This window comes from Ornithorhynchus anatinus, chromosome 9, assembly GCF_004115215.2.
Source record: "Ornithorhynchus anatinus isolate Pmale09 chromosome 9, mOrnAna1.pri.v4, whole genome shotgun sequence".
Taxonomy (NCBI): domain Eukaryota; kingdom Metazoa; phylum Chordata; class Mammalia; order Monotremata; family Ornithorhynchidae; genus Ornithorhynchus; species Ornithorhynchus anatinus.
The window spans coordinates 1,310,864-1,323,590 of record NC_041736.1 but is presented as its reverse complement, the minus strand read 5'-3'; the positions used below and the strand labels follow the sequence as shown (position 1 = coordinate 1,323,590).

Sequence of the window (12,727 nt, the reverse complement as noted above, 5' to 3'; positions counted from 1 at the left end):
AAACCATGAGCCCCACATGAGACAACCTGATTACCTTGTATCTACCCAAGAACAGCGCTTGGTACATAGTAAGTACTTAACGAGTATCATAATTATTATTATTATTATTGTGATGATGACTGAGGGACAGTGACCATGGTGATGATGGTGACCACGGTGATGGTGGAGGTGATGATGGTGATCGTGGCAATGATAGTGACAATGGTCGTGATGATCCACCACGGTGACACTAAGAGCGAAGACAGTGATGGTGGAAGTGATGATGATGATGATGCATCCTCTCACTTGGTTTTTGGGTGGGTTTTTTTCACTTTAAGGCTATGCTCAGGGCTGATGTTGACAGGCATATTCACTGGTATGTTCAGTTGCCTTTTCAGCTCTCGCATCCTGATACACACTTGTACGACTACCAGTTTATCTCTGTTCCTCCTTCTACCACTCTCTGTTTCTGACTGTCTCGCCCGCTGGACTTTAAGCTCCTTAAATGCCTGGACCATATCTTCGTTTTTCTAATGTGGTCTCCCAAGGGCTTAGTAATAATAATTATTAGCATTAATAGTAATAACTGCGGTATTTTTAAGCACCTATTATATATTAAGCACTAGCCTTCTTCCTCTCTGCTGCCTCCCCAACTGCCCATCGCTCCTCCTCCTCCAATGAAGCTCCCTCTCTATCTCTTTCCATTTTGATGTTGTCTGTCTCGCCCTCAACCTCTCGTCCAGGTCCTGCTTCTTGCCTGGCATGCCCTCCCTCTTCATATCCGACAGATGATCGCTCTCCCCACCTTAAAAGCCTTACTAAAAGCATATCTCCTCCAAGAGGCCTTCCCCGACTAATCCCTCATTTCCTCTTCTCCCACTCCCTTCTGCCTTCCTTCCCCTTGCACTTGAATTTGCACCGTTTATTCACCCCCTCTCAGCCCCACAGTACTTATGTACATATCTGTAATTTATTGACTTCTATTAACGTCTGTCTCCCCCTCTAGACTTGTAAACTTGTGTGGGCAGGGACCGTGTCTACGAACCCTATTATACTTTACTCTCCTAAGCCTTCAGTTCAGAGCTCTGAATATAGTAAGCACTCAGTAAATACCATTGATCGACTGATTGAAACCTTCTCCCCACAAGGGGAACTCAGCAGGGTAGCCAAAGGGCAACTTGTCCTGCCTTGGGTCCCACTGACCCGAGTCTCTGCCAGCCCCAGGGTGAGGGTGGGCAGGCGGGCCAGGGTGGAGAGAGTGCCCACCTCAGCGAACTCCGCCTCTTGTGTTCCAGGTCATTGTCAAGTCGGGGCCGGGCACCTTCCTCAGCCTGGCGGTCTCAGGCAACTACATCTTCTGGTCGGACTGGGTGCGGCGTGCCATCCTGCGTTCCAACAAGTACACGGGAGGAGACACCCGCGTCCTGCGCGCCGACATCCCCCACCAGCCCCTGGGCATCGTCGCCGTGGCCAACGACACCAACAGCTGTAGGTCATGGGCAACCAGTCCCCCTTCCCTGCCAATCCCATGGCTGGAACCCGGGCCCCCCAATCTTCCTGTACTCCCCACTGTGGCACCCAGTGCCCCCTAAATGGACATCCAGCACCTGACCCCCCCCCAGGGAAGCCACGATCCCACCTTCAGGCAGGCCTACGGAGGCTCTGGCAGTCCCGGCCCAACGAGAGTCAGTCCCGCTTTTAAAAGCTCCTCTGCTGTCAGTCTCTGAAACGGTCTATGTCTCGATGAACATCCAAGCGCCCTCCACCTGGTCCTGGGGAGCCCGGCCAGCAGTGAGGAGCAGACACTGGATGACTTTGGTTTATGGATTTCTTAGTGCGGACTGGGGATGTGGGGTTGCCATGTTGACCGTGTTTTTCTTCATCCAGTCCCCAAGCAGTGATTGGCTGGGAGGGCCGGACCTTGAGAAGACCGGAAGAGGGGCAAGAAGGGCAGAGGGAATGAACAGGAGGCACATGGGAGAGGCGATGTGGGGTGGGAGTGGATTGTGCCAACCCTCTAGGGACCTGACCCGGGGTCCAGCCCTGCTTTCTGGAGTAGCGCCCATGGCCTTGAGCCTGGAGGGCCAGTCCCTCACTCCCGCAGTTCCAGCACAGCCTTTCCATTCAATAATTTCAGGTGAACTCTCACCCTGTTCTGTACTGAACGGAGGCTGCCATGACCTGTGCCTCGTGACTGCTGACGGGAGGGTCAATTGCTCCTGCAGGGCCGATCGAATCCTGCTCGATGACAACAGATGTGTGAGTAAGTAAGGGGACCCTAAGGGTGGATGGGGTCCCGGGGGGGTGGGGGGAACGTTAAACGATGGGGCATGGAGCGTGTAGAGAAGCAGTGTGGCTTAGTGGAAAGAGCACAGGCTTGGGAGTCAGAGGTCGTGGGTTCTAGTCCTGCCTCTGCCACTTGTCAGCTCTGTGACTTTGGGCAAGTCGCTTAACTTCTCTGTGCCTCAGTTCCTTCATCTGTAAAATGGGGATTAAGACTGCGAGGCCCACGTGGGACAACCTGGTTACTTTTTATCTACCCCAGCACTTAGAACAGTTCTTGGCACATAGTAAGCGCTTAAATATCATCATCATTACATAGTAAGTGCCCAGCACAGAACTCTGCACACAGCAGATGTCCAGTACTGCATTATGCACACACTAGGTGCCCAGGTCAGTGGCCTGCACCCAGAGTAGGTACTTATCATCGTGCTCTGCACAAAGTAGGCACCCAGTAAAGTGCCCTGCATCCAGTACTGCACACTGCACCCACCCGTAGGCATTCAATACAGCATGCCGTGCCCAGTACCGTGCTCTGCCCACAGAAGGAACCCAGTTTAGTGCTCTTTTAATAGTAAAAGGTCCTGCTATCCTTACAGCAGGAGCTCATTACCATGGTCTGCAGGCAGTGGGCACTCAGTATGAAACCCTGCCCTTTAGAGGAGCCAGTCCAGTGCTCCGTATTAAGCGGAAACTCAGTCCAGTGCTGTGCGAACAGTAGGTGCCAATTATAACCCACTGCCCACAGTCGGTGTTCGATAAATCCAAGTAAAGAGAGTCTAAAGCAGAAACTGAGAAGCAGTGTGTCCTAGTGGAAAGAACCTGGGCCTGGGAGTAAGAGAATCTGGGTTCAAAGCCCAGCTCTGCCACACAAGGTCTCTTTTGCCTTGGGCAAATCACTTTTCTGTGCCACGATCACCTCATCTGGAAAATGGGGATTAATATTGTGAGCCCCATGTCGGACATGGACTGTGTCCAGCCTGATTAGTTTGTATCTACCCCAATGCTTAGTACTTCCCTGGCACATAGTAAGTGCTTAACAAATACCATTGAAAAAAAAAAGAATCCCTCCCCGCTGCTGCTGACCCAGGCACCTCGAGGAGAAATCCCATCACGAGAGTCAGAGTCCCCTTGACCTGGACCGAGGGGCCGTGTTGATCACTTGCAGGGACTGAGAAGGCCCAGGCCGATCGCCTTAGTGGCTGGACTTTCTGACAGCCAAGCAGGGGGCAACCGTTGTGTGGACAAACCTGTGGGCAGGCCCATCTCAGGACGAACTGTAATTGTGTCTGCAAGATCCCTTGCTGAATCTTGATTAGCAAACTTAATTAGCTAAAATCAAATAACCTAGAATGAGAGGAGAGGGTGAGAGAAAATTGCAGGCTAAGACAAATGATCGTGCCCAGGACAGTTGAAGAGAATGAAGATGCCACAGCGTCTCATCACGTCAGTGGGCATTGCCGACGGGGCAGGAGAGGTGGGGTGGGACATGTGGGACAAAGACGGTTTCTGGGGCTCAGGAGGATGAGAGCAGCAGCTAAGCCATGGTATGACGGGAAACGGGTGAATTTGTCCAGAGCCGAAGAGCACCAGCGACAACTTCTTCATGCTCTCTGGTGCAACCACACATGCCGATTGATATTTGGCAAGGCGTGGTGTCTCTATCTGTTGCCAAATTGTACATTCCAAGTGCTTAGTACAGTGCTGTGCACACAGTAAGTGCTCAATAGATACGATTAAATGAATGAATGAAAGAGCACGGGCTTGGGAGTCAGAGGACCTGGGTTCTAATCCCGGCTCCATCACACACTTAACTTTTACCTCTTCTGCAAATCAGGAATTAAGTCTGTGAGCCCCATGTGGGACATGGTCTGTGTCCAACCTGATTAGCTTGTATCTTCCCCAGAGCTTAGTAGAGTGCATGGCATATAGTAAGCACATAATAAGCGTATAGCCTGAAGCACTGTTGCCTGGTGGATAGAGCATGGGCATGGGCACGTTAGAAGGACTTGAGTTGTAATCCTGGCTCAACCACTTGCCTGCTGAGACCTTGGGGAAGTCACTTCACTTCTCTGTGTCTGTTACCTCATCTATGAAAGTGGGGATTAAGGCTGTGAGCCCCACCTGTGACAGGGACTGTGTCCAACCTGAGTTTCTTATACCCACCCCAGTGCTTAGTACAGTGCCTGGCACATAGTAAACACTTAATAAATACTATTTTAGAAAAAACCACTGCCAACAACAACAGAAAAATAATAAAACAAATGAAAAAAAGACTCCAATGGGGCAGGTGGCCACGAACGTCTCTGCTTCCTGTTTCAGCTCCAAATTCCTCCTGTAACACGGACACTGAGTTCGAATGTGGCGACGGCACCTGCATTGACTACTGGCTGACCTGCGATGGCACGGCACAGTGTGCGGACCGGTCAGACGAGAGGCCACTGTTCTGTGGTGAGTGTCTGAATCGCTACTGCCTCAGCCCCGCAACGGGCAGGCAGGTTCAGCCCCTCTCCTGGACGGCAGCCCTCCGCGCCCGCCTCCCCTCCGGGGCTCCTCATGGAGGGTGGAGGAAACTGACGCTCCAGGACCTCCACCTCTGACTCCAGGCCATGCTCCTCGCAGATAGATGCCTTGTGGCCGGGAGGCGTTCCTCTTCCAAATGGCTCCATCTGCACCGGCAGCACCTGAGAAGTCTCTGAAAACAGACACGTCGAGCTGGTGCAGATTGATGGTGCTCAAGTTGTGTGGCCTGGTGGAAAGGACTGGGGTCTGGGAGTTGGGAGACTCTGTCCTTGGCCAGCTGGGTGACCTTGGGTAACTCAGCTTCTTTGGGCCTTAATTTTCTCATCTACAAGATGAGGATGATTTTCCATCCCTGCCTCTCCCAGCCTCCCACTGGGATGACCGACATGAAAACATCTGGGGAAAGGAAAATGCCCTGTCGGTTGAAGGTTTTGGTTTTGGTTTTTTTAGTGACACCATTTGGACTCCTGGGCAGATCAGTATTGGAAGAAAAATGCAGGCGTTTTCCAATTGCTTATGGTCACCTGCTGCTCCCCTGCATTCTCCTTTGGTGTGACTTCCGTGCCTCGCTCTTGCCATCCTGGCCATCCTGTTTGCCCAGTCCATCCAGTCCGCTGCCTCCTGGGAGATCGCTCGCTCCACTTCGCTTCCCAGCGAGGGTGATCAGCGGTAACCGTGTTTGGCCACAGAAGTCATGCTGACCCGGTGTTACCATCATGACTGTGAAGAATGGTGGTGACTGGGGAGCCTTAATGAATATTCTGCTCTTCCCCTTTGCAGTCTCCCAGCACCCAGCCCTGCACTCACTCCATTGGCCCACACTTTCTCATCTAGAAAGTGAAATGAGAATTGACATCTGCTCCTCTAACACCGAAACCCCTGAATTTTTCACCTGTGAGAGATGTTAGGGAGGGAAATGTCCCAGCGGCCCAGAGAGGCGTTGTTATTGTGGAGCCACCTGGGAATCCAGTGCTGAAATGGAGAGACTGGGAGGCAGAGTTGGGGACAGGAGAACCCCAGGTGGTAGGGAAGAGTCATGGAAGGAGCGGGAAGAACTCACAGGTGGTCCTCTTTCCCCCCCACGGGGAAGGGCCACGTGACTGACCGTCAAGGGGCAACCCAGGGTCACGCGCGTACATCTGCCCATTCTACAGAAAACCGGAGCTGCCAGAAAGGCTTCCAGCTCTGCTCCAACCGGCGCTGTGTGCCAAGTAGCCGGCTGTGTGACGGGACAGACGACTGTGGGGACAACTCCGACGAGGTGGACTGCAGGGGTGAGTGACCAGCGGGGGTGGAGGTCGGAATGGGGCCGGTGAAGCCACAGGAGGGGAGGAAGACAGGGAGGGTGGCCGAGGGATTGTCCAAGAGAATGGGTGAGAAGGGGGAGGACTTGGCGAGGCTCTGTGGGTGAGAAGGAAGATTTGGGCATATGGTCATGTATAAGGCTCCAACAGGGCACCCAAGGGTAGATAGTAGCGTGAACTTCAGTAAAAGCCAGAAAACATGTGAGGCAACACCTGCCCGGCAATGGGCAAGGAAGGAACACTGAGGACATTTTGGTTGCCTTGGTTGGATGTAAAATGGACAGTATGAAAAAAAGAATGTGCCGCAAGCATGGATAGTCCAGGAGAGTAACCTCTAAGCTTCCTTGAGCTGGGGGAAACAGCTGGAGTAAAATTAGAGTTTTTGCCGCAAACCCAGCCCAAGACCCAAACGCCATCATTCCCAGGCCAAACCCAAGGCTCACCCAGCCCAGGACTTAGTCTCCGACATTGCCACCAGGACAACAGGAACCGTGTGCCAGTCACCCTTCTGGACCCCCACCCTCCTGGTTCAGAACAGACCAATGGACTCCCCCAACTCTTCCCACTCCATCTGTGACTCCTCCTCTCCTATCCGTCAATGGATCCAAGCAGTCCCTCTGGAACCTCCACATCTTTCCAAGGGAAAACCTTCCAGAGGGCTACCACCCGCTATATCTCATTCATCGGTTCGCCGGAAAGGAATCATTCTGTCCCTAAGGCTCAGCACTGTAAAATGGCTTCTGAGGGTTTCACATTCTCCGACAATTGGATCCATCGTCTTGTGGACTAAAACTCTTAGGAATTCTAGGCCCGTCCTGATGGTTAATGGCCGTAGGCAAAGTAGAGAGTCCTCAGTCCCCTGGATCAACCAGGGGCAGGCGGTCTCTGGAACTAGAGGGTGGGGGACTCTGAGATTGCAGACCAGACTGCAAATGTGAGAAGTGTGGTCTAGTGACTGGAGCATAGGTCTGGGAGTCAGAAGGAAGTCAGGAGGGCCTGGGTTCTAATCCCGTCTCAGCCACTCGTCTGCTGTGTGACCTTGGGGAAGTCACACCACTTCTCTGTGCCTCAATTACCTCATCTATAAAATGGAGATTAAGATTGTGAGCCCCACATAGGACATGGGCTTTGTCCAACCTGATTAACTTGCATCCACTCCAGTACTCAGTACGTTGTCTGGTACGCAATTAGCGCTTAACAAATACCATTTAAAAACATAGGTGGATGGGGATTGGGTGTACGTCCACTTGGGGACCAGGCTGCCCACACTGCTCTTCCCACTCCGGTGGCAGATTTCGATCGGAATATCTGCAGGATTCCCAGGCTGACCGGGCCAGTGGCAGAGGATATTTCCTGAACTGGATTGGGCCATGGGGATGGGGCACAGTTGAAACACCCGCAGGGCACAACGACGTATGGGCAAGATGGCTCCGTCCCTCCCCACTGGCAAAGTCACCAATCAGCGACACTGAGGCCTCCTCAAGGAGTGGAAATAATAATAATAGTAGCTTTGGTATTTGTTAAGCGCTTACCACGTGACGAGCACTGTTCTAAGTGCTGGGGTAGCCACATGGTAATGAGGTTGTTCCACATGGGACTCACACTTTTAATCCCCATTTTACAGATGAGGTAACTGGGGCACAGAGAAGTTAAGTGACTTGCCCAAGGTCACAGCAGATAAGTGACGGAGCTGGCATTAGAACCCACATCCTCTGACTCCCAAGCCTATGCTCTTTCCACTGAGCCTTGCTGCTTCTCCTCCAGTGTGGGGTACATCCTCCAGCGTGAGATTTCTTTGTCAGCATGGACTTCCAGAACCTCCGTGGAACAGGAGACCGGGCCGAACTGGTTCACAATATTAATAATAACTATTGTCACCATTGAATTATTTGTTATGTACTTATTGTGTGCCAAGCACTGTGCTAAGTGTTGAAGTAGTTTCAAGATAATCAGGTGGGACACAGTCCCTTTCCCACATGGGCCTCACAGTCCAAAGAGGAGAAAGAAGAGGCATTGAATCCCCATTTTCAGAGGAGGAAGCTTAGGCACAGACAAGTTAAATGACTTACCTGAGGTCACACATCAGGACAGTGGCCGGGCCAGCATTAGAACCCAGGTCCTCTAACTCCAAGACCCAGGTTCTTTCCACTGGACTATGCTGCTTCTCAGTTGATCTGACAGTGTTCCGATGTTGAGTCTTACTGTCAAAGAGTGCTGTCGACTCCAGCCTGGCTTTAAGCCTGGAACCGTCTCCACTTCGGGGCAGAAAGAGGGTGGTTGCAGATGCCTCGGTTAGGTGTGTAGGACCTTGCGACCTAGGCATGATGTTTCTTCCCTGGGTTATTCCAACTGAAAAGTTCCCTTTTATCTGAAGCATATATATTAATATCCCTGATGTTTCAGTTAGTCATTCTCTAGCACTCCTAGAATACTCCTTAGAAAAAATGTTTTAGTCATTCTCAGTTGTCCTGGTTGGTTTACATGGAGGAATATTTTTCCTTTGCTTTTTCCAAAGAATTACACCAAAAAAAGCATCTTTTTCTGTCTCCCAAGGAAGTAGCATCCAAAACAACTGGGATGTTTAGCTCAGTTCTTCCCAATTTTGAAGGGCCCAGAATTGCAACTCTTTGGAATGGCTCGGGTCCAGGATGGGCTAGTCTCAGCTCACCACCACATCTCCCTCTGCCGGCCTCGTGTCCCTGGCATGCGTAGGGATGGGGAGGAAGCGGGGAGCAAGGAAAGCTGCTGGCCCAGTTCTGCTCCCAACTAAAATCACGCACTGGTCATCACATCGTGAGGAGTGACGACAACACAGCTGCCACATCCTAGAAAGGAGAAGATGGAGCTGGAGAACGGAGCAAGGAGGGCAACCCAGATGATCAGGAGATGGAACGGTTTCTGACTGAGGACAGGGTGAAAAATATTAGGTCTTCTCGGGCTGGAAAACTGAAGGCCAAGAGAAGAAAAGATTCAAGTTTATCAAGTTGTGAAGTGTGTTACCTGAGCAAACAGGGAATTGTGGGTCCCCGAGTCCCTCAGGAACAGGAAACATGCAGGGAGGATTGAGGATGGCGTGTGCCAAACCAACCAAAGGAAATGCATCTTCCCCCAGTGGGTGATAAACAGATGGAATTAATTCCTCCAGGGAGTGATGAGGTCAAAAACAACAGCAGTTTCATGAGGAGTTTGGATAAATCCATGATGAAGAGATTCATGTTGCATGGTCCATGTCAACCAGGAGGGCAACCAGAACACACTTCTTCCAAATATCCTGGTGCCAATGTTGGAGACAGAGTCTCGGACTGGGTGGACCGACCCAGGAAAGGCAACACGTAGGTTCTGCAAACGTTATAGGCCTTCAGGATAATGGGGGAGCTGGGCTCGTTAGTTATTAATTCAATTTTAGTGAAATTATGGAAGAACTTCACTATTCTAGACTGGCCGGGCACTTTAAAAGTACGGCTTCTCGTATCTTTTATAAGACCATTCTGAGATTTGGTCCAGTCTCCAGGTGATCTTAAACCAGAATGCGTTACAGCACTGATTCCAACATTCTGTGAAATCACACCTTTTAGGGAATACTGCAGAAACCATCGCACCCCCTTTTTAATTTTATCTGCCAGGAGATCTGGTGGCTTTGAATGACACCATTGACGTTGTATTCTATATTTTATCACAGTTCGAAACAAACACAAATGTGAAGACAATTATTTTGGTTGTCCTAGTGGGAGATGCATTTTGAACGCCTGGTTATGTGACGGGCAGAAAGACTGTGAAGACGGGGTTGATGAAGTCCACTGTGGTGAGTTGCTTTTCTAATATGTCCCTGGCTCTTGCCTTCCTCGGTGCTCGGAGATTTGGGGGGGTTTTAGCACGGCGGGCGAGTTCCAGAGTATCCGCAGTCGGCAGCCGAACATTTAGCATTGAATGGTTCATATCGATAGTCTTTGTGACTTCTGGGCAGAGTAATGCAACATTTTCTACAGAAACAAAAGCCCACACTCAGTGCTCTCCGATTGTTTTTAGCACAAAGAAAATGGGCCGAGGGCCGCCGACAGAGTAGAACATGATTAAAAATGGATTTCCACGGAAATGTCAAACTTTCCCCAAAGTAAATGTCATGATGAAATGTGGAGATAGAGTCTGTTTGATTAAGATGCCGTCTATCTTACTATTACAGCCGGGATCTCCACCAGGCGAACGGGAGGCTTTAAAAAGTAGATTATGAGGATTCAGACTGCTTTGAAATGAAGCTGTCCAGTGAGGCAGGTGTCTTGTTTCGGTGAAAAACTGGGGGTCAGAGTTTAGATGCGTAAGCGCAGTGCCCTGTGGTGTGGCTTGGCATGAGACCCTCACCCGGGCCAAACTCCTCTCTGTTGACGGGGTCCATCAAGGAGTTGGGGCCCAGAGTCATTTGCAATTGTATCATTCTGTCTGAGGAGAGTTACCCAAGTGATAGTTTTAAAGTTCTAAATCCCTCTCTGTTGCTGCTGTTCCAAAGCCTTGTGGGCCACCTTGGTGGAAGCTGGGTGTTATTCACTACACTGTTTTCCCCAGAATGGTCTTGTCTTTCTCGGGAAGGGGATCTGGTGGCCAGGACAACAGGAAGAAGGCCATGTCCATGCAGCCCTCCTGGGCTTCCCTTGTGTTCTGCATTTTTTCCAACCCCACTCAGTCGCTGCCCCCAGTGAAGTGGCGGGATTACTAGTGACCTCCCTCCTCACCCCGCCCCTACCAACCCTACCTTCCAAGGACCACTTTATGGAAACCCTCAGGGAACCTGCTTTATGGAAAACTCATGTCATGGTTTGCATGCCTAGACCCATATCGCATACATGTGCATGACAGTTTCCTCTACCACCACAGACACGTGCCTAATTGTTTCCTCTAAAATCACACACACACACATATATGTGCACAGTCATTTCCTCTGACATTGCACATGTGTGCACAACTGTTTCCTCTGAAACTTCACACATGTGCAGAATCATCTCCTCTGACATGACACACATATGCACAATCATCTCCTCTGAGATGACACACGTGTGCACACCGTCTCCGCCGACACCCCACACGTCTGCACTGCCATCTCTTCTGGCGCCACAAATATGTGTGCAGCCACCTCTTCTGACACCGCACACGTGAGCCACCATCTTCTATGGCATCACACATGTGTGCACAACCGTCTCCTCTGACACCACATGTGTACACTACCATCTTCTCTGACACCAGACACACCTGTGCATAGCTGTCTCCTCTGTCACATGTGGGTATGTTCCAATCAGCCATACTCTGTCCTGGTGTTAGCCCAGCCGCACGTAGGAGATGATGAATGCAAAGCAGGCATTTTCTATTCAGGGACTATTGGATTTAAAAGAGACGGTCCCTTTTCGGCGAACTCAGGCTGGGCTCCAAAAGACTTCCATCATCTCTAGCGGGACGGCTCCTTGGAGAAAAGGTGGGGGGATCAGCTTCTGCTGCAGCACCACCCCCCTAAACCAGGGGATGTTCAGGAAGACCCACATCACGGCTCCACCACTTGTTTGCCATGTGGCCTTGGACAAGTCACTTAACTTCCCTGGACCTCTTCTAGACTCTGAGCCCATTGTTGGATGGGGATTATCTCTATCCATTGCCAAATTATACTTTCCAAGTGCTCTGCAAACGTAAGCGCTCAGTAAATACAATTGAATTGAATTACCTCATCTGTATGATGGAGATTAAGACTGTGAGCCCCATGCGGTACAGGGACTGTGTCCAACCTGATAAACTCGTATCAACCCCAACACTTTGTACAGTGCCTGGCACATAGTAAGCGCTAAACAAATGCCGGAAAAAAAGACGCTCGACTGTAATGACAAGCTGCTCGCTTTGCTGTCTCCCCCCAGATTCCTCCTGTTCCTGGAACCAACTGGCCTGTTCCGACCAGAAGTGCATCTCTAAGCAGTGGCTGTGTGACGGGGAGGAGGACTGTGGGGACGGCTTGGACGAGAGCGATGACATCTGCGGTGAGTGTGGCAGGGTGGGGCCGGCAGGAAGTGTTGAGGGACCCCTACATCTCTGCCCTTCGCAGAGTCGCCAGGTCTCTTCTGAACATCAGTCCTGTTCTGGGGAGCCAGGACCAGATGGTTGGTGACTGCGGCCCAGGCACGAATCACTTTGCTTCCTTCACTTGGTTCCCCTGCCCATCTCCCGCCTCCCATCACTTTGGCTGACTTTCACCAGAAGTCATGGAGGCGACGGTTCTGAGCAGGATTTGGAAAAAGTCAGAGGTGATGGGTCCCGAGGAGGTCCTAGGGGAAACATCAGGATTACAAAATAATAATAATAATGGTGGTATTTGCTAAGCGCTTACTATGTGCAGAGCACTGTTCTAAGCTCTGGGGGAGATACCGGGTAATCAGGTTGTCCCACGGGAGGCTCACAGTCTTAATCCCCATTTTACAGATGAGGTAAATGAGGCCCAGAGAAGTGAAGTGACTTGCCCACAGTCACACAGCTGACAAGTGGCAGAGCCAACATTCGAACCCATGACCTCTGGCTCCCAAGTCTGGGCTCTTTCCACTGAGCCACACTGCTTCTCAATAATAACAATTATGGTACTTGTGAAGAGCTTACTATGTGCCGAGCACTGTTCTAAG

The 12,727-nt window shown here is 50.9% G+C and overlaps 1 protein-coding gene across 1 annotated transcript in view; it reads left to right on the top strand.

Moving 5' to 3' along the window:
* LRP1B (LDL receptor related protein 1B) overlaps positions 1–12,727 on the top strand; it is a 389,846-nt gene that overhangs the window by 267,221 nt on the left and 109,898 nt on the right. The window contains 6 exon segments of the mRNA XM_029072223.2: positions 1,275–1,467; positions 2,117–2,242; positions 4,582–4,710; positions 5,937–6,056; positions 9,766–9,888; positions 11,975–12,094. Coding sequence (XP_028928056.2) covers positions 1,275–1,467; positions 2,117–2,242; positions 4,582–4,710; positions 5,937–6,056; positions 9,766–9,888; positions 11,975–12,094 — 811 coding nt within the window.